Source organism: Lissotriton helveticus, chromosome 4_1 (genome assembly GCF_964261635.1).
Source record: "Lissotriton helveticus chromosome 4_1, aLisHel1.1, whole genome shotgun sequence".
Classification (NCBI taxonomy): domain Eukaryota; kingdom Metazoa; phylum Chordata; class Amphibia; order Caudata; family Salamandridae; genus Lissotriton; species Lissotriton helveticus.
This window is the reverse complement of record NC_136063.1, coordinates 375,363,165-375,385,579: the sequence shown is the minus strand read 5'-3', so window position 1 is coordinate 375,385,579 and position 22,415 is coordinate 375,363,165. Positions and strand designations below refer to the sequence as shown.

At 44.9% G+C, this 22,415-nt stretch overlaps 1 protein-coding gene across 1 annotated transcript in view; it reads right to left on the bottom strand.

The window, feature by feature from the left end:
- EIF3E (eukaryotic translation initiation factor 3 subunit E) overlaps nucleotides 1-22,415 on the bottom strand; it is a 284,737-nt gene that overhangs the window by 12,004 nt on the left and 250,318 nt on the right. The window contains exons 11-12 of the mRNA XM_078686880.1: nucleotides 8,908-9,010; nucleotides 2,887-3,021 (exon numbers count right to left, since the gene is read on the bottom strand). Coding sequence (XP_078543006.1) covers nucleotides 2,887-3,021; nucleotides 8,908-9,010 — 238 coding nt within the window. The remainder of the gene's footprint in view (nucleotides 1-2,886; nucleotides 3,022-8,907; nucleotides 9,011-22,415) is intronic.

The window sequence follows — 22,415 nt, the reverse complement described above, 5'->3', positions numbered from 1 at the left end:
CCTGTTGTCAATCAGCCCAGGTCGGACAGGCAATGGTACTGGTTTGACATTGGGATGTCATAAAGATTATCTAAGGGATGGGGGATTTGGGCATAATTGTAAGCGAGACCACCATTCAACCCACTGCCCCTAAACCTGTCAACACGATAACCAGTGTCACAGTTGTGTCTGCCTCCTCGTCTCTGGGCTAAGATCCACCTCTCCTCGCCACCCCTATCCCAGTTATAGGTGTTCCTATCCCTAGGTGCCTCTTGGCTTGTTTCACCTCTACGGTGGTTCGAATCTTTAAGCCAACTCCATCTACAATCCTGCTGTTCATTGGGCATGTAAAAATAAGAGAGGGACCTGGCCGTAACCGAAGCACCTTTGTTATCATTACGAGGATTCCCCCGACAGATGTAATCCGCCACGCGAGGATCCTCAAAGGTCACTACAATACAGTCTCCCTGGATTCTTTTCTTGTTATGTCCTACCCAAGGAGTTCTCTCCACCATTAGGATATTACCACAAAGGTTTGACAGTAAAGGGTGATTGTTTGTTAACCAGTGGCATACCTTGTTTTTAAGCGCCTGAAAGGTTTCTGTATTGGAAGGGACCAGTTCTGTGACCCCCGTCAGGATAATCACGTAAGAAGAGGCATCTGGTGGTAGATGGATATTTCTCCGTGTCAGGTTCTTTTGGGGTGGTGCCGGGCCAATTTTAAAAATCGGGATGTCAGGGTTATTTGGGTCAACTTGGTCACTAGACTTATTTGCTATTTGGGTGCTAACTTTGTTAAATCGGGTGATTAGGGGGATTTAATGCCTGATTCTTTGGCGTCTTATTTTTTACCACAGCTGCGGGCTTTGCCATGGGTCGAGGTTTACTGGTTGGAGCGATGTTGTTGGTGTCCCTGTTAGCAAAGCTACTATCATGAAACCTTATGTCCTTATGTATGTCATGGAGGACTTTCGATGCCATGGAGCCTGGCTTCTAAAAGGGGCAGTAAAGTTTTAATGATTTTGGTTATAGTGCTGCCTATGGGCTCCTCCTCCCCATTGACCATTTCAGTTGCATCCTCCTTTAACGTGTCAGCAACGATACTATCCTCAAGGATGTCTGCCATAGAATCATCGATAATAGCAAGGGGTAGGCTAGCAGCCTCTAAATGAGCTACCTCCGCCCCAGTTTTCGCCCCAATGGGTTCAATACCCGAGACTCTAGGCTCTGCAGATCCTCCCTTCTCATTAAGATCATTCCTAGTATTCCTTGGAGTGTCAACACGAGCTTTCTTAGCTCCGGTGATGTTCGCATTAGTTTGCTTTCGTTTAGGGATTGCCCCCTCCCTCTTCCCCCTCCCCTGTTCATGTGTAGACACTACCAGAAGATCAACCTGAGAATCTAGCTGGTTGTGCTCCAGGCTAGTCCCTGCTGGGTTGTGAATCTCAACCTGAGGATCGAGGGGTAGGGGATCTGATGAGCTTAGTTGACTACGGTTCCTATCATGAATATCAGCGAGGACCTGTACAGGGTTAGGTATAAGTAATGTAGTATCGGGTGTGCGGGCGGAGCCGATAGGACCTATAGATGATCTTCTAGCTAATGCTAATTCCTGGGAAACCCTCCTTTCCATAAGTACAATGCCCTGGTTAATTGAGTTAGTACGGACAATGAAATCATCTAAAGTTCCAGTCAATTGTTTTCTGCCAGCCGCAACCATACTTCTGGTTTCACGGCACTCCATGAACCTCAGCAATACAAGATTATCGAAACAAAAAAACACAACCTCCTTCTACAGCGGGCAACCAAGAGCCTTGGCCCAGTCCAGTCTCTTCCGGCCACAGACGGTCCCGCCCTTGTCCCGGGCTTCTCCCGGGACGCTCTCGCGCAGCGGGCTGTGATGATAGTAATAAGGAGGGGTGGGAGGGCAGGAGGCGTGGCAGCAGGGAGAGCGGGCCAGGTACAGATGGTTTACACCTGCAGGGACTCCTGGGATTCAGAGTCCCTGCCTCACCGCTCGTAGCCCTGCAGCTTTCACAGCCCCCTTGTCTCTGCCTCAAGCCCGGTGCACTGAAGACTGCCCTCCAAGCAGCGAAGCGGGACCCGCGTAGCGGGTCCGGTGAGCTGTAGCTGCGATGACAGGCAAGTGCAAACAAAGGGTTCCTCGTGCCGCACAACTGCAACTCCTCTTGGCGTTTTCATTACTGACAATTTTATTTCTTCTTTGCCATTCAAAGCACTACTTGGGGTGGCTTTCTGGTGATTTATGATGGTTTTTATATTAATTTTAACTTTTTCCCTTTAAGGTTCAATAGTTTATATTGTTCAATTACCATAACATTTGATCCCGTTTTTCTTGCTTTGTTTTTTTTGCTACCAGTTTAATTATCTAATGGTGTGGATGTAGAACTTCATTACGTTATATCGTACAGTGGCGATGGACGGTTTGTTATGTGTTTCACCTAGATAAACTCCTACTCTCAATTGCCTTGCTATGCAGACTAAACTGTCAACGGTAAAGCAGGATATAGCTCTTTAAACAGGATAACCAGTGAGCAGAACACCCTGGGGCTTAATGTCAACCTCCTCGCTCTGGAAGAAACACACACTTCCCATGCTTGGCAGAAATATCCGCATGCAGGCCAGATCTATAGTGCTATGCAAAGTCTTATCTGACCCTATGAAGCACGTCCGAGCTATATAAAATAAAAATCCTGTTAAACAATGCCAATACATAAGAGCAGTTATTGTACACCACGTGAAATAGTTAAAGGTTAATGGTCAGTAATTACAAAGAAACCTTAAGAAAATGTCATGAACTTGGTATGTAACTCATCTAGTGATGCAACTGTGCATACATTTCAGAAATATACTTAAAGGCAAAGAAACGTGGGCGGTCGCACTCACCTCGGCTCGAATATTTTGGCTTACTTTCTTCTCAATGTTCATAGCCAGCATCTGACTGCGGAAAGACAGGTTTTTGGTTTTCTCAATCACTTGCTGGTAAGGAGATATTGCATTATTCCCCATCACCACATGGCCCTAAAAGGGGCAATTTAAAAATAAAAATAGTTACATTTTAAATGTTGGCGTAGACGGTCAAAGCAACAAATGAAGCAGAAAAAAAAACAAAAAACGAAACTGGTCTGAAAAACTGGTCTAACATCTTTTACATCACAACATTAAGCAAATAATGTGTATAAATATGGAAGGTGGGGAGCATGTTCTTTCAATAAACAAGATATTTGTAAAGCTGCTGCTCATATACAGCGGAGGACAGAAGAACGTGGGGTCTCTGGAAGGCTGGCGTTGGGCACACTGGCAAGACGACCCATGAGGGTGTACTTCGAGGTATCAAGGAATTTGGGAACCTACAAATCCTATTTTAAAATACTTCTGAACGCTGGGCTCCAAACATTGCAGGTCTGCACTTCAGTAGAGGAAGCCTACAGACCACCGTACCCAGAACAGGCGTATCTGTATGAATAAGGAGTGATGGACGTGAATGAGGCTGCAGCCAAAAGAAGGCTGTGGCACTACTGAGCCTACACTGCCAAAGTTAGTCACTCCATCTTTTCAAACTCAATAACGGTCATAAAGCCAGCAAGGAATGGTTTGTTTGCTAACTGGAGCGACAAGGCAAAGATAGCAACGGGACAAAAATGAAACCTATGGTGCTTTGCTTGCAGTAGAACAAAGTCTCATTACATTCGAGAGATACATATTGCTGTGATTTGCTGTTTTGATATTGCATGGTCCGCACTATGATGCTCTCGAGCAAAGCAGCCTCCTCATTATTAGACACAACGTTTGCTATCTGCTAAGTAGCAGGCTTGATCGTGTGCACAGTTTATATGCAGTCTTGGGTCTCCTCTAGCCCTTGGGAGGCTTGGCGGAGCAAACAGTGGGAGACTGTTCGACAGCCAAACATAAAACTGCGTCATTCTTTCTGTAAAAAAGCCGCCCGGTCCTCGATATCAGTTGGTCAGCAGAAAAGGATGGTGCAGAGTGGCTGCACCGAGAGAGTCTAGAGCTCACTATTGGACAAGCAGAAGTGATCGCAATTAGAAAGGCAGTTTGGAGAGTCAGAAGGCACAGTAAATAGCTGTGCATGGAATCAAATGGAGATTATTAAGGGGAGGACCAAAGTAAGGACCCATTGTTGCCTCACAAAGCGTTTGGGAGGGAACATGGGTCAAACCTTTAATAAGGAGTAATAGCAAGTGATTTAAACCTGGAGGGTCGGTCCAGGATATGCAAAAGGCCTGACAAAGAACGTTTGAAAATGCCCACTAGAAGGCCTTGTTGGGCTAGCAACAAAACAAAGAGTAACATCTTAGTTTGGTTTGAAAGGGCCTGTATTGCAGACTCCACTCAGGCTACAAACAGGTCATAGCACCTGGGGTACGTGAGCTTTGTAAAGGGATGCGTGAACAGGAGGATGACATTTAAGACCTCCAGTGGCAAATAGAATGCAGTCAACAACCATCAATCAATCTCCAGGCCTGGAGGTGTAAATTGAACAGTTTTGGTTGCAGAACCATTCCTTGATTCTGCGACAGAACCTTTTCCAGCAGTAGTAGCCTGAGGACCAATGCTCATTTCTTGAAGTTCCAGGTACCCAATGCCAACGCAGAGCCACTAGGATTACTTTGGCTCAGTCTTTCTGATCTTTGCAGGAGAGGCAGTGGCAGAAAGGAGTATAAGAGCCCCGTCCTCCATTTTAGCCTGAATGGGTTTCCTAAAGATAGAATTCTTAGGAACTCCAACAGGCAAAAGATGTGACACATCGAGTTTGGTGGTGGTGAAGAGATCTAGCTAGGGTTCTACCCTGTGTTGGAAGATGCCCTATGCCACCTCGGGGTGCAGCCACCATTATGATCCACGTTCAACTCGTAAACCCTCTCATTTTTAGATCCCTCTAAGTGGTTAATCAGGGAAATAACCAGGCGCTCCAGCCAGCTCCAGAGGGGCAGCAGGTGCAGGATTCAAGACTCCACTCTGCTTGTTGCAATACCACATGGCGGAGGGGTTGTCTGGGAGAACCTGCACCACCCTTTATTTGATGGATGGTAGGAAGGCATTCAAAGCCAAGCACATGGCCTGTAGTATCAGACAGGAGCAAGGAAACCAGCCAGTCAGGATTCATGGCAGACAGAACTTGAGCTAAAGTGAGCGTTTTGAATTTGTTCATCCGGAAGGCATTTAGAGGGAGCAAATCTAAAATAGGACCAAGGCCAGAATCCTCCAGCATGAGGGAATACCAACCTGTCCCTATTTCCGAGGCTGGCACGCTCCAGTTAGCTCCTTTGGGCAATATAGCATGTTCCTCTTGCGGCAAGATGGAAATGTGTTTCTTAAAGAAGCGCTGATATGGGAGGATGTTGAGGTGGGACAAAAAAGGAATGGTAGTACAGTCATGTTGGACCATCTGGAAGATCCATCTGTCAGATGGGATGGTCTGCCACTCTGGTAGAAAATGGTAGATCCTGCCTTCAACAAGGGGGATGTATGCCACTAATGCCAAGCTAAGCAGCTTGGAGGCTGATGCAGCAGAAGCAGAGAACTGAATGGAGAGTTGTCCCGATTGACCTGCGCGATGTCTGCAGGACCTCCAGCCCGGCCATGATAGGGCGGGGTGACTGATGTGGAGGTTGTGGGGCTTAGGGGTGCTTATACGCCAGCCCCTGGGAACAGGGTTCAAAGGGCCAGAACTGCTGGAAAACATGTCAAGCGGGATAGAAAGGCCCAAGGAAGGCACTGTGGCCCCGTTTTCCTAAAGGCAATCGAGGGCAGAATCAGTCTCTTGGCCAAAAAGGCATGACTCAAAGGGCATATCATTGAGGGCTTCCTGTACATTCCGAAAAGCCAGTTTATATAAACTGTGTGTGGAGTGGAGCACCAAATTAGTGCCCATTGCATGTTTCAAGGAGTCCGCAGTGTGCAGGCCAGCCCAAATGACACATATGGCTGCGTCTTGGCCATTCTGAATGGTTTATACGGTTACCAAAGAAGCTTGCAACTTCTCTAGAACCCTGACGTGCCTAGGGTGGCATGAAATGCATTGGGAACATCACCCATGATTGGAATATAATACTCAAGATATATGTGATTTACAACATATACTGAAGAACAAACTCAAGTTTTGAATAAATACAATGATTGTTTAAGATTTGTTTTCAATCTACTTTCTTTGGACAAACAGTTAAAAGCATATAAATCGCAGTTTGCGATCTACAAAGCAGCGCCCAGAGGTCCGCCCTCTAAGATTAGAGGACGCATTTAGGACTTCTCTAGAACCGCCATATTCCAAAGGCCATGCGTGAAATGGCTTTACAGGCAGACCACATTGACTGAATGTAATGCCAAACTGTCTGCAGAGAACATAAGTTTTCCAAATGCCTCAATCTTTTACGTTTCCCTGTCCGGAGGGGTTGCAGGAAATGCATTAGGTTCAACTTAACTGGTGGAAGCTTAGACCACCCACATCAAAGACGTCAGGAACAGAGCAAGGGAGTCAAAAGAGTAACCCGAATCAGTCTTTTGGTGTCTGGCCAACTTTCGGTTTATTAGTGGGCAAGAGAAAGGCTTTGCCTTGGTACCAATTAGGGTGTCAGTTAGGGCTTCATTAAAATGCGAGTAAGGGCTCAGATGAAGTCGGCCCTGGGAGAAATACTTCAGTCAGTACATTCATTTTGACTTCCACTGAGGGTAGTTGCAAGTCCTGGACCTCAGCTGCATGTTTACACACCACACACAAAGATATGCTCTCTTATGCACAGGGTTCAATGGGCAACACTATCCCTGTGTCTGATGAAGTATCCAGTCCACCAACTTTTTGCAAGTCCATGTAAATGTCATACTCATCACAGTGTGGGTGTAAATTATCCCCATTTTCTCTGTCTTGATCAGGCTGATCAGAATCAGACCCAAAAAGGTGAAGAAGCTCCTAGGGAGACCTTGGGGAACAGGAAGGGTTGTCCGACAGAGTGTACAGGGACAGTGTGCTGGAGTGGAATTAAGGAAAAACCTTGGTCTGGGTTAAAGTGGATTCAGCTTGAAGCCACACAGCCAAGTTGGCAAGGCCAAACGTCTGGCATCTGATGTTGGAACCAGCATCAATGAGGAGCAGACTGGTGGCGATCTTGGAGTCAGTAAGGAAGCCTGCACTAGAGTCAGTACAGACCCTGAGGCATGTTTGAGGGGCTCAGTAGGCAAAGTGGACTGATACTTTAGTAGTAACCAGACTTGAGGCCTCTCTCTGCCCATGCCAGAGGGAGCCAGGAAAGTAACAATAATATGCAGCAAGGACAACTAAAAGGGATCAACCTACTCCAGCATAGACGATGGCCTGGTAAATTTGGGACACAATGGGACCAGTTCTGCACCCAGACACCCCTTCTGACTTCTTTGAACAGAATGGCGGTAGGGGGCCTGCTTTCATTTCCTGTATTTCTTCTTAAGACTTTGACTCAACGGGTGATCTCAACAGCCTAGAGGACCTTTTGGTGGGGAGGGCAGCCTGATGAGCGAGAACGTGTCCATACCATCAATATGCAGGGGTCGAGACTTCTTTCTGCTGTTATTACGACATACAGTTTGGCTCACAGTACTGGATCACATTTGATTGCATGCAGGTATATTCTTTGCATGTCTTGGTGTTACACCCCGAGCCCAAGCACCAGAGTCAGACATTGTGCAGGTCTTTCACTGATTATCACAACACGGTATGAACCCTGTAGCCTTCGGTGGGGACATGGTTCCCCTGCAAGAAGGTATCAACCGACAAAAGCGGGCAGAGCTCCACATTCACAAGTCACCAACTAGAAGCTTGCAGGATCTCTATCAAAATTTCCATATCCAATATAGTGCCTGGGGAAAATTATAAAAGTGAAGAATCTGCAATTAGAAGTAACTGCCCAAATTATTCTTTTCTAGAGTTACAATGCTACTCCGTAATACAGACCTGGTTTATTTGAAAGCACTTCTTTCAATTAGCTTCCCAATGTTGTTCTTATTTGCAAAAACAAAAACTGGGAAGCACTTCCTCCTTTCCACCGATGAGCTTTGCTTGACTACCACACACTCCGCCTTAAGCAACTACTGCTTGGCCATTTTCCCTTTGAACTTGCACCAATCACTGAAATCTTATGGAAAATGATATACAGCCTAACATTAAGGTGACACTGCAATACACCGTTTGCTCTCCTCCTCCAACACAACCTCCTGCTTTTTTCCCCTTACTTGTCTCCAATGAGTCACCCTATTTCTCCCCTATTACCATATTTATTTGCTAGCATGAATTACCACGGTCCTTAATATATCACCTCTTGCACTAGAAAGTACAATTTCTGCGTAGTGTTCCAATACCCTTGGGCCTAGTTTGTGATAGCACAACTTTTAAATAAAGAATGACAGATTCTGCCACTATATACATTTACAACACATACAGCCGTTAGTGACATACATCAAATCTATGGGAAACCGAAGCATTTAGGCATTAATGTTGAAATCTCCTAAAATACTGTTCTGCTAAGGAAGGGAAAAAACTAAGAAAACTGGAGGCTAAAAAAGGATGTCTTTTCAATCGAAAAGTTTTAAATTGTCCCACAACTGCAGTTTTCAGACTGTTATGTAATAACAAACTCTTATAATCTTCAATCTCCGCTTAATCCAGTAAAGAGCAACAGGCTGTGCCACTAGATGTGCGACATCTTGTTTGTATTACCAGCAGAGACGTTGCTTATTTCAGGTTTTAATCATTCATTATGAATAGCCTTTGAAAAACAAGAGTAAAAATTAAGCCATCCAAAGACGAGATATTAGGTAATTTTTTGACTTCCACACATACATAATCACAGGATAATAAAGAACATTTAAAATGAAGCCTGTGTGATCACACATCAAGGTCAGGCCAATAAACCTTACCAGTTTAGAGTCTAATTTAGCGTCCAGCCTTGCATTTCGGATGAGATTGACAATCCACCTTTCAGCATCGTCTGGAGTCATATTCAGCTTATCTGCCAGCATGCTTTAGGAATAGAACAAAAGATTCTCAATAAAAAAGGTTTAACTGTTGTCAGTTTGTACAAGAAGCCTGGTTAAACAGTTTGAGGCCAAATGTTGTTAACAAATAGAGAAAGGAAGCAATCTGGCTTACTCGTATTTTCCAATTATTGTATTTACAAGTATGGACTACTTTGAAAAGCGCAAGAATACTCAACCAACACTCCTATTGCAACCGGGAGTCATCACAGCACAGCAGAAGCAAGCGGGGTCCGGAGCGAACATTGCGTGCACTGCCTCAGCTCGGATAATTGTTTCAAGGAAGCGGCTCGATAACTCAATTAGCCTGAAAATCGTCATCAGCTGGATGTTGGCTTTGAAGTGCTGGACACCTGCTTTGCAAACAGCAGACCGCTACTTTTAAACTCCATTACTATATTCCTCCCCTCCTGATGCAGAGTAAACTTCTCCAAATGTCTGCTCCATTTGCTGAATGTCTGCCCGTCCATTTCCCTCATGTCGACTCTCTACATACCGTACCCAAATAAAAACAAGCGTACACGATAACATTTTAGACAAGCACTTCAATTAGCTTAAAAAAGGGAATTCTTTGAAAAAGCGACGTCTTGCAGTTGGCCTTTCCCGTGGCTTTCTAATAAAGTCAATACATGTCCTGCTGGAGTTCTGCTCATTTCGAAAACGTGTAAACACCATGCTTCTACCAACCACCACATGAGGGACTGGAGCTACCTGCTGCTTCGGACTCACTGGTACACGATCAATACGCTATTAATATCAGCTGATAGCTCTCGCTAATATGATCATTTCTTCTCTAGATTTAGAGCGATTATTTTTAATATAAGCAACTGCATTAAAATAACGAAATGCACTCATGCTACACGCCTTAACCTGCTACATGCCGAATAAGCGACTACAAAAATCTGTATTGAGAACTTCCTATTTGAAGATGAAACAAAGAGATCACAAGTCAACACTATCTGCCAACTTCTTACAGAATAAAACAAGTAATACACATTTAGACAACTCCATATTAAAATCAAAAAATGTGGATGCAAGAAAATGGGGTTCTGTTGCAATACCCCTCTCCCCCCACTTTTTGCCTGGCTTTTGATGCAACTTTGACTGTCGAGTACTGGGTTCCAGCTGTCCAGGCCAGTACAGTTTTCTTTCCCTATAAAAATATCCACAATTGGTACTTCTGCCCCTGTAAGTCCATTGTAAGTGGTACCCTGGGAACCTAGAGCCTGGAAGTTGAAGAGGGACCCCCAGGGGCCCCTCACTAGGACCATGCCAATGCACTTGCATGCCCCTGTGAGGTGAAAAATGACAACGCCGACATGACATCCTGCCTGAGTGAGATGCCCGACAGCCCTGCCTGAAGGAATAGGTAAGTCCCTCCTCTAGCCGGCCTTACAGCCCTAAGGCAGGGTGCACTATACTACAGGTGAGGGCACATATGCATGAGTAGATATGCCCCTATAATACTTAAGTAAATTCTTAAATATTGTAAGTGGCAGGGAAGCCATAAGGAGTACATGGGCTGGAAACTCGGCAACTCAATTCCCCAGCACCATGATAGCTTTGGTGAAACCAGGAGTGTTTGGTAACCAACTCTTCCTTGTAATAAATCCACACGGATGCCAGTGTGAAATTCAATAAACCATGAAACCTCAGAGATGCCCCCTGAAAACCTACTGATTGGTGTGGTCACAGACTGGCTTTAGGCAGCCTGCCACATACAGGCACGGTTCTGGACTCCTGGATAGAGAACCTCTTCTCTGGGACTAAAAACAATGCACATCCTGGGGGGCAGAGTTGTCACACCTCCTCCCAAGGATGGGCCCATTGCTTGAAGGGAAAGCTTCAAATCCTGCCGCCTTTGTAATGCAACCCCAGCCTCTGCTGCTAGCGGCCTCTAGTTTACACCCCCTCTTTAGGTAAGAAAAAAATCAGAGGCTAGAAGGTGTCCACCTTTGCCAACTTAACCTCTCGGGTGGAGGAGCCGAAGTTAAGCACACTTTTTAGTCCCCTCCATCTTGAAGATAAGGGAGACTCCTTCCACAGGAGGGTGGCATAATAGTGGGTGTAGGCAACCCAGGTGAGGTGCCAATTATCCCTACCTGCTACTCCCCTACAAATTCCCCTAAATTTAGTATTTAGGTTTTCCACCCAGACCTGGAAACTAGTTACCTGCAATATAAGCAGAATGACGAAAAAGATGCGGTACAGTGAAGCCTGAAACAGACTACTGACTTGACCCCAGCACTACCGGCCTGTCTCCAGCTTCTAAGGTCCTGCAGCCACCAGGAACCTGAGGAAGACTGCCTGCACTTTGAAAAAGACCAGAACTCCCGAGGATATTGGTTCTGTTCCCAAGAATCCAACATAAAGTACTCCGGCCTGTGTCCAAGTGGACCACGTACTCGGAACAGGGTCCCCAGCGATACGGACCTAAAATCCAGCGTTGACTGACCCCTCCAGGACTCCACAACAATGCCTGTAGCTGGAATCCAGAAGCTCCTCTGACCGCGACTGGCTCTGGTAAGAAGACTCAGATGTCGAAAGGCACCCCTGCACCCAAAGCCCCTGGGCCTTGGTGAGCCGAACAGACAATGCCCCTACGACACCCTACATCTCTACTTACCTCTGCTGTCATTGGTCTCCCTCTTGTAACGTCTGGTGCGACACATGAGGCCTGTTTGCTAAAAGCAAAGTCTCTACGCTGGACATTCCACGCACAGCAGCCAGGTGATCCATGTGGGCCTTGCAGCTTAAAAACGGTTGCCAATGTCCCCAGTTGTCAATATTTGGAGGCAGCACACATAAAAGTTACTCTCTTGATGACTTCACTGTGACTGTAGTTAGGGTGCAGTGACCATAACCCTCCATCTCAATGCATTTATCAACTTTATATTCCTTTACACCGTAGTGTGCGATACCAGGGTGCTCCCTTCAATGGGATTCCATGGAGCCTAACAAATACCATGATTAGTGTTAGACTGACTGGAGCATAAGTGTTTTTACACCGCTAACAGATTTACACAGAATGGGGTGATTTTAAAACAAGAATCATCACCTCTTTGCATGCATTTGCCAATTTTCTAATGATTGTCTACAGAGCAAAACTTATTTTGGCACAATGGCATTCACATGGAGTAATAAGGTTTCTAGTGTATCAATACTAAATATTGGTATATGTGCATCTCTCATATGATTACATCTATTCCCCCCACAAGAACCCCTCAGGTGGAGTAAATCAGTGACAAGATTATTAGATGTGTAGAGCATAAAAGTGTGTGCTAATAAGATGCCCATGAGAGAATACCTCTTGAACATTACAGGACATGGGATTTTCGGCCACCTAAATTATGAATTGGGATCCAGGTACTAAATAAAGCTGGGGATTCATGGATTACCTGTAGGGATTTCTAAACTCGCACATTGGATCCCGACTGAAAACAAAAGAATGACCTTTAGAATGTCAGACGGATGAGGCTAAACCACTGATAAAGCATGTCACCTAGGTTGGTGGGTGAGAGCGTGCTTAAAATGATCATAAATGTTTATGAAATCCACACAAGACATTAAGGTGCCCACTTACTCAGGCACATTCTTAGGCAGTACCCCATGTGCCCTTTTTTCTTGTTTTAGATTACTTAAAACATATTGGGAGCAAGTAATCATGGAAACCTCACTCTTTTTTTACCTAAGTAGCCTGCCGAAGGGACTTTGTGGAATACAAAAAGCAATTTGGCCCACGATTTTCTCACTCTCAAGTCTGTAACAGGTCTTAAGATCAGATCTTGTTTGGGGAAGTAAAATCCCAGATTCTGTTAATCGTGTTACTTCTACTATTGCTCCCTTCAAGTCCTGCACTTCGTTTTGCAAAAGTTCTAGTGCTTATTCTTTCCAGTTTTGTCGGCTTGAAGTTTGAAAAGATTTTCCAAAGATCAAGGGAATATCCAGGATTTAGAATATTTAAAGCCCATTTGTCAGAGGAAACTTTCTTCCATTCATGAAGGAAACCTCCCCGTCTGCCCCCTACTGGTGTTTAGGGGTGTCCTAGTTGAACGTCATTACTTGGGAGGCCAAATCATCTTGTGGACTGGCTCCTAGCTCTTACTAAGGCCTAAAGAACTATCTACCTTGTAAGCGTGTTGCCATGGTTGGTTCCTTCCTTGAACTCCTTTTTTCTGACTGGTCTAGCTTTGTTGCCGACCACGGAAGGAGCCAAGGACGATACGCTGTCATCCATGATCCGTCGACGTATAGAGAGGGCCTACTATAGCCAAGATCGAACACGCTACGCTCTCCACTCTCCCTCAAAAGACGTATTTGGGAGGGCCTAGTAAAACAAGTTCGATTCATTTGAAGAAAAATAATTCTACTTACCCCAACAAATTCGGTATGTATTAAGGATCGTGGTACGAGTGGGAGGCCTCAGTCTTTGCCAAACTATACAGGATACCAGTGGTGTCTTATTCACTGCAGATACCAAAATCAAGATTGGATATTCCGGATAGGAGGTACCCACCAACTGGCAACATTGTTCTCGAAATACGGGATTGTGCACAAAAACAAATTTTTCCGAAATATCCACTTCTTTATATATTCATAATTTTATGACCAATTCCGCTCAGAGCACGGATCGTTGGGACAATCGTATACATATGGGAACTTTGGCAATGTTGATGTGCGTTCCCTTTCCTCTTTTGAACAAATAATTATAAGCCTTGAGAAAGTCACTTGTCGTGACGAAACACGTGTCGGCTGTCGAGTGTGCAGGTCAAGAAAATGAGGACATCAGAAACAAGTCCAGGATCATGACTGTTGCATAATTCTGATATAATATATCCTCATTTTTGATCCTACTTTGGTGCATCAAGAAAGTAAAGTCAAAAATCTATTTTGAATTCTTGTAAATACCCGTTTTTGAAAACAAATATGCTTTTTGAACAACCTATCTCTGTGGCAAGTGTTATTTTGACTATTGTGAATCATCTTATAGTTGTCTAGATTAATGACAAATATTTAACAAAACCATATGAGTGCCGGGACTCTAGTTTATTTATATAGCTTTGTTGCTGTATTTGTTGTAACCCGGACCTCTAGATCAGCCTACAAGCGTGATCTTTTCTTGATTTGGCAGGGTTATTCTTTTTCATCTGCTGTAAGGATTTGTCAGTGTGGTACAAAAGGGCTTTCCTCTGAAAGGGGCATGGTAATTGGCAGCTGGACTTCAGGCTTGAAACCTGAGACTCCAAGCATGTAGTCTTCATCTGGGGCCAGTACACATTTGTCTAGCATATCTGCAGCATCCAGGGAGGACATCAAGCATGTGATTGCAAAGGTTTTGCCCCGGAGAATGAAAGCGTTTGCCCTTTTTTCATATTGCTCTGGCAGAGGTTGCCTCCGATCTCATCCCATTGCTGGTGGACATATTGGCTGAGCAGGTCATTTGAGTTGGCTATGTACTATTCAGTGGATTGTAACCTTTACAAATTTAGGTCTACTGACTATAGCCTTTTGCTCTCCATGTCTGTTGATGGCCCTATGGACGCGGATGAGATTGCCCTCTTCCTGGCTGCAGACAATTACATAGTCAGCCAATGAATTACAGCCTTAATTAGACTTGGTCCTCTAATGAAGTTTTGTACATCTTTTCCACCCTTGAAGGGACTGCCTTTGAAGAAGCAGGTACTTTGAACGCTTCTTAGCCCTAGTCTGAGATACTAGCAGGCACAGGCAATATGTGTTTTTTCCACTGATATGACAAAAGCCTCTTTGGTAGGTAAAAAGCCCCAGTCAGATCCTCAAGTTGCATTCCACAGGTGTTTGCTGCTCTCGTGACCACTGTGTTATACAATGAGAAGTCGTCTGAGTGTGGGGGTTTGTGATGGACAAAAATCACTGTCCTACTTTGGAGAATAAGCTTATAGATACTCCCATGTCTTTCTTTACCTGCGAGCGGTTCCCATCAGCTGATGATACTCTTTGCACAACTCCGTCTGTGTCCCTGGTGTTACTAGGGGTTCTAGGACTATGGGTGCTTTACTCCTTAGATCTCTTTTCCCCTGTTTGGGGTATATCTTACATTATTAAGCTATTACACTGTTTTATTTTGGAGTAATTCTGCCATCTCGGCTTCGAACTGCCACTGTTTTCTCTTGAAATCCAGATTTATTCAGTGTTGCTGGTCAGGCTGCTTTTCCATTACCGGCATCCATATATCCTTCATTTTTAATTTTTTCTTCCTCCGATCTCAGCACCCTATTGGAGCCTTTGCATCGGTATTAAAAAGTCTTCTTCAACTGGAAGGTGAGGCAGGCCTGGCACATGGTTTCTACGTGCTAGGTTGAGAGGTAGAGGTTCCAGACTTGAAGGTGGTCAATCCAGGGGCATTTGGAGAGACAATGGGAGGGCAGTATTGGAAGGGAGCACTTTCACCCTGTACGTGACTTGGTATGCTCAACAAGAAGCTACTGGAGAGGCGGGATAGGAGGCCTGATATGGGGCAGACGCTCTGCCAGAGGTGGTCAAATGGAGGGGTTGTTTTGTGAGGTTCATAAAACGACAGTTTTTTCTATTTGTTATCAGGTTTGGACATGCACCAATATAACAATGCACATTGCCAAATCTGGGAGGAGCCACTATACATCAGGAGTCAAAAGACTTTTTCGAGGAAAAACAAGTTGCAAACGTCCAAGCTCAACATTAGTGCCAGAAGTACACAGATCATGTGTGTATACAGCCACACATGCTACGAACCTACAATTACATAATTTGTTTTTATTATATTTCCAAAAATATTTTTGGGGTAAACTTGCATCACTACTCTAAAGTAAATCACTTTTGGAAATGAACAGATGGGCAAGGTGCCAGGTACAATCCTTCTGAATTCTTGTTTTCAACTCAGTAAAAAGAAAGGCAGAGCAGTCTCATACATTTTAGGAGTCACAATCTGCACACAAGTAGTGAAAGGAGGCACAGAACAGGAAAACTGATTAACTAGTCCAGAAATACCATTGAAGCGCCAAATACTACCCAAGAAGGCCAACTACAAGGCTCATTTCTGAAGGATTTAGGGACCCAGATGAAGTAGGGCCTGTGGCCGCCTCTATCCAGACACTAAATTGGAGCCACAGCAACATTACACAAAAGGAGTAAATTATTTCACGCAAGCGCAGCACTTATGGTCCCATGTTTTGAACACTATCCAAATAGTTCACAGTCACCAGTTCATATGGTTTTACACTGCGTATGAAAGTGTGCGACACCTAAAGAAGCATCAGCGCTGCATGCTGGACGCTTCAGCGCTGCCCTAAGAGAGCGGTTTGAAATGTGAACGTGCGATTCTGGGAGTGCAGATTTACGGTCATCGCTGAAATTAGATTGCTGCTAATGCAGGACAACGCTGCCAAAAAGTTGTGTACCGTCAGATGCCAACCAGCCAGGAGCTGAGATGGATTAAGTTGGCATAAAAAATATAAGATACGCTTACAGCGAACAATTTCAATGATCCACAAAAGAAAACGAAACATGTGTGGCACTCAAGGGATTTATTACACTGCTTTCATGAAATACAGCTCCCAGTGTGGCTTTGTGTAGCTGGGATCAAAATTAAAATACACAAACGGTGAAAACCAATTTGTAGCAAAGGAAAAATTGAGAAAGTCAAAATTAATGACAAAAAAAAGTCTGAAAGATCATTTCCAATTTGCATCACCACCACCCACCTTAGTATCCACTTTAAAAAAAAATTGAAAATCACTCAAGAAACGTTACCACAAATTTGCTGGTAGATGGGTGTGACGATGACGGTGTTCATAAACTATTTCTTCTTACTCTGTTCTATTCCTCTTGTATAAAGGATCCCACAGAACGGATCCAAGAAACAGAGCGGTATGGCCTTACAATAGTTGGCTCTCAGCGTGACATGCATTTTGAATATTTCACGAGCACTCTGCACACAACTCAAATGCTTCGACGTCACTCAACAGGTTTTGTGGAGTGGTTAAACAGCATGTGAAACCTCATGCACTCTTCAACAATTAGGACAACTATCCCTAGGTAACCTTGCAGTCCGCAGAAGTGAGCGTCACCCAGCGTTTCAAGGGAAGAGGGACAACCTATAATACCAATGTTGTCTTCCCCTATTTGCAAACCAACCTTTATATATCTAAAAGGTCCGCACTGATGAAAGTTCCAAAACAATCATTTACGCTTTTGAATTTTTGGAGAAAGTTTTCTGCACATTTTTCATTCTTTGATTACACAATACAATTCAAAGAGCCGAGCAACCATGGCAGCTGAATAGGATGTGGAAACGTAAAAGGCATCTGATGTACTCCTAAGCAGTATCATGAAGGGCTCCATACATCTCAAAAGAAAGGGGTTAAAACCGTGCTAGATCAATGTATGCATCAAAGCCCACTCTTTGTTTGGAGATGGGCAGGTTTGAGCCCAAGATTTTATTTAGGACAGTCAGGTCTAGTTTCCTCCAGTTTCTGGTTAAAGTTCTTAAGGTAGACGAATTTGGCATGGCATTGTCAGGTGGTGTCAGGCTGAACCGGATGATAGAGTGGTCCGAGCAGCATAAGGGAAGCGCGAGGGAGCACTCAATACTAGGTATATTGGAGAGGATAGGATCTAGCAAATGACCTGCCTCGTGAGTGGGACCAGACTTCTGTAGAATTATATTCAAGCCTGCCAAGTCAGAGATAAAAGTAGTACTGATTTTGCATGTAGAGTTGTCCAAGTGGATGTTTAAATCATCCAGAATTGGAAAATTGGCAGACCTCATATGTAGGGGGGTTATTAAGTTGGGAAACGAAGAAGCCCAAAGAGCAGAGGGCCCGGGAGGACGATATACAAGTACTCCTGAAAAAGTCAAATTTGGGGCTAAAGCGAGTTTAAAGAACGCGGTTTCACAATTTGTGAATGTTTAGGGCTTAAAATTGCACTAAAAGTCGTTGAAAATAATGGCTATGCCCCCACCTATTTTTGTTCCCCTGTCCCTCCTAACTATAGCATAATTAGGAGGCAGAGTGGCAGCGACATCTGGACCAGAACTCTTGTGCAACCAAGTTTCGGTAAGAAAAAGGGCGTCTGGTTCGTCATTGACCAGAAGTTCAAAAATATCCATTTTATGCTTGGAAAGAGAGCGACAGTTGGTACTGAGGAAAAAATATTCCTTTGTAGTTTGTGCGGTAGATTTATTGTTATTACCCTTTAAAGAGGTTACCAGTCTCTGGGTCGTGCCAAATGAGAAACCACAGTGTGGGCAGGTGTTTTTTCTGTTGCAAGGTTGCAAAAGCTTACAGTCATGTATTGGGGGGGGGGGGTAAATAAATAACAGACTAGAAGAATAAACAAGTCTCTGCGTCCCACCTGGTCCAGGGGTCATGGCTCCTGGTCCCGGTCGGGCGTAGACGGACGCAGATGGGCTTGCCTTTGGCGCGTCCGCTGACCAACCATGAATTTTATATAGTGTGACCCCACCCAGAAGTATCGAGGGCTGGGGGAGGAGCTGCGTCCCTCCACACAAGCGGCACGCAAAAGACGTGGTAGACCAGGGAAAGCAGGGATTTACAGTGCTAAAGTTAGATGTGCGGTCATAATCAATTACAAGAACAAGTAACGGGTAATTTAAAAAAAGTTCAAAAGGAATATGCTACTTACCAGTATGCATCTGTTCTTGGCATGTAGGGCTGCTAACATTCATATCTGTGCATAGATCGCCGCCTAGTGTTGGGTCCGGATCATTGCACTTTGTTGTCTTGGAAGAGTCTTCGAAGTATCACGAGATAGGTGACTCCTCCCTTGGACTACAGAGCGCATGGGCATCTTCTCCATCCTCAGATTGTTTTTCGCCATTGTGGCAGAGATGGAGATGGTAAAGTAAGAGATGGCCATGCCAAAGATAATGCTGCAGCTGCGACAGGCACCGGGGAGAAGGGTGGGCTATATGAATGTCAGCAGCCCTACATGCCAAGAACAGATGCATACTGGTAAGTAGCATATTCCGTTCGAGGCATGTGGGCTGCTGAATTCATATCTGTGCATAGACTGTATAGCAGTATCTCATCTAGCGGTGGTTACCTGTGCCAGCTGCAGCAGTTTGAAAAAGAGTTTTGAGGACAGCCTTGCCTACAGCAGCTTGCAGTTTTGCTTGCACGTCTACACAGTAGTGTTTTGTGAAAGTGTGTATGGTGGTCCATGTGGCTGCCTTACAAAAGTCTTCAAGAGGAATATTGCCTAGGGAAGCCATGGATGCCCCCATTTTCCCTTGTAGAGTGTTCTCTTGGGGGGGACTGTTAAAGTGCGTTTTGCCTTTTGATAGCATATCTGAATGCATTTAACTATCCATCTGGCTATTCCTGACTTTGAAATAGGATTTCCTTTGTGTTGTGGTGCAAAAGCAACAAATAGTTGTTTTGTCTTCCTAAATGATTTAGTTCTGTCTGGTAGGACTCTTTTCACATCCAATGTGTGTAGGGCTCTCAGCTACTGACTGGATTTTGAAAGAATACTGGCAGTTCTATTGATTGGTTGATATGGAAATTGGATACAACCTTAGGCATGAACTTAGGGTTGGTTCTAAGAACCACCCTGTTGGCGTGTACCTGCATGAAAGGTTCTTGAATTCTTAGTGCTTGTAATTCGCTCACTCTTCTGAGTGAGGTAATTGCAACTAAGAACGCGACCTTCCACGATAAGAATTGTAGTTCGCATGAGTGTAGAGGTTCGAAAGGAGGTCCCATAAGTCTGGTAAGCACTATATTTAGATTCCAGACTGGGGAAGGGAGGTGTCTTGGAGGGATCACCCTTTTCAAACCCTCCATGAATGCTTTGATTGCTGGTACTGTAAACAGTGAAAGGTGTTGTCTGTTTTGAAGGTATGCTGCTACAGCAGCGAGGTGTAGTCGTATAGAAGAGTATGCTAAGTTACATCTTTGTAGATGCAGCAGGTAACATATAATGTTTTGTATGGAAGCGTCTAACTGGTTGATTTGGTTGTTGCAGTAGATAACAAATCTCTTCCATTTAGATGCATAGCACCTTCGTGTGGTTGGCCGTCTGCCTCCCTAATGATGTTCATGCAGTCTGGGGGCAAGTTAAGGTATCCAAATTCTAAGACCTCAGGAGCCAGATCGCTAGGTTCATTTGATTGGGATCTGGGTGTCTGATTTCTCCATGGTTCTGAGTTAGAAGATGGGGTGCAAGGCACAGTCTTTGATGAGGAAATACTGAAAGTTCTAGGAACGTTGTGTACCACGGTTGTCTCGCCCATGTGGGAGCAACTAGGATTAGCGTGAGTGAGTGTTACCACAGTTTTCGTGCCACCAGCGGGATCAGCATTGCTGGGGGAAAAGCGTACCCAAATCTGCCTGACCAGTTCATCCATATCGCATTGCCCTGTGACAACGGATGTGGGAACCTGGCGGCAAAGTACTGGCATTTGGAGTTTTCTTTTGTGGCAAACAGGTCTATCTCTGGGTGACCCCACTGTTCGAAGAATGGTTGGAGAACCAGGGGGTGAATCTCCCATTCCTGTAGTTGTTGGCTGTGCCTGCTGAGCAGGTCGGCAATCTGATTGTCCTTCCCTGGAAGGTGTTCCGCCAGGAGAAAAATGTTTTTGGGAATCGCCCACTTACATATGCTTTGTGCCAGATGGGACAGCTGTGGAGAGTGCGTTCCTCCCTGTTTCAGGATGTAGTACATTGCAGTCATGTTGTCCGTCCGGATCAACACCGTCTTGCTGTACAAATATTTCTGAAATGCTTTCAGGGTTAGGAATATCGCTAGCAACTCTAGTTGGTTGATATGCAGCCTTTTCTGCTAGGTTGTCCAGAGCCCTTGTAATGTGTATTGAAGGAGATGGGCTCCCCAGCCTGTCAGTGATGAGTCTGTTGTTCGTACTAGCGTGGAACCGGCTCTTGGAACAGTCACCCCTTGGAAAGATTTTGTGGATTCCACCATTGCAGAGAGTTGTGAGCGCGACTGTCCACCAACACTAGGTCTTTTAGTAGTCCTTGAGCCTGGTTCCATTGCCGTGCTAGGCATTCTTGCAATGGATGCATTTGAAGTCTGGCATGGGGGACAATGAATATGCAGGAGGCCATCATGCCTATGAGCTGCATAAAGACTCGAGCTTGGAGAGAGTGGTGCGGTAGGAATTTGCGAATGAGCGTTTGCATACTGGCTATCCTCGCTGAGTTTGGATATGCCTTCGCCACTGAGGAGTTTATGGTGGCTCCCAGGTATTGCTGTACGTGGGAAGGTTGCAAATGCAATTTTGCGTAGTTGATTGAAAAGCCTAGGCTGTGTAGCAACTGGATTGTTTGTGACTTGTGTGCTGCACACTCTTGGTACGATTTTGCTTGTATGAGCCAATCATCCAGGTAAGGGTACACATGGACGTGTTGCCTCCTGAGATGTGCTGCCACTGTCGCCAAGCATTTTGTAAACACTCTTGGAGCCGTGGTAACCCCGAAGGGCAAAACCTTGAATTGGTAGTGTTGACCTTCTATTGTGAACCTGAGGTATTTTCTGTGGGCTGGATGGATGGGTATGTGAAAATACGCATCTTTGAGGTCCAGTGTTGCTAGGTAGTCTCCTTGCTGTAGCAACGGGAGCACTTGTTGTAGTGTGATCATATGGAAGTGCTCCGATAGTATGTATTGATTTAGGGGTCTGAGGTCCAATATTGGTCTGAGGGAACCGTCCTTCTTTGGAATAAGGAAGTAAGAAATTGCAATCCACCCATAGATTTCTGTGTCTTTTTTCATTTCGTCCAAAATGGTGTCGACAGCCGGGCCAAATAAAAAAATCTGGATTGACAGGTTGGTTAAGAATGGTGGACTGCACCTCATTCTTAAAACCAGAAATACGCAGCCATGCATGTCTGCGTAGCAAGACACTAGTATTAATTGACCTAGCTGCGGTGTCTGCAGCGTCAAGCGCACATTTAATGGAGGCGTTTGATATGAACTTTCCCTCTTGGATGAGATCATTGGCTTGTGCTTTGAAAGGCTCGGGCAGGTGTTGCATAAGGCTTTCGAGCTGATCATAGTGTGCCCTGTCGTAACTAGCCAGTAGGGCTTGTGTATTAGCAATCCTCCTTGAGTTGGAGGCTTGTGCAGCTACCCTTTTGCCTGATGCCTCTAGAATGTTTGACTCTTTGTCAGGGGGAGGTGCTTCCCCTGTTGTCTGAGAGTTGGCTCTTTTTCGTGCGTTGGCAACCACCAATGAGTCTAGTGGCAACTGGTACTTGATGTAAGTAGGGTCTGTAGGAGCCGGCCTATATTTTTTTTCTATCCTAGGATTGATCACCCATGCCCTGGCTGTATCCTTAAATATGTTGGGTGCGTGTTTTAGAACTCCCTTTAGCATGGGAAGTGTTTTGA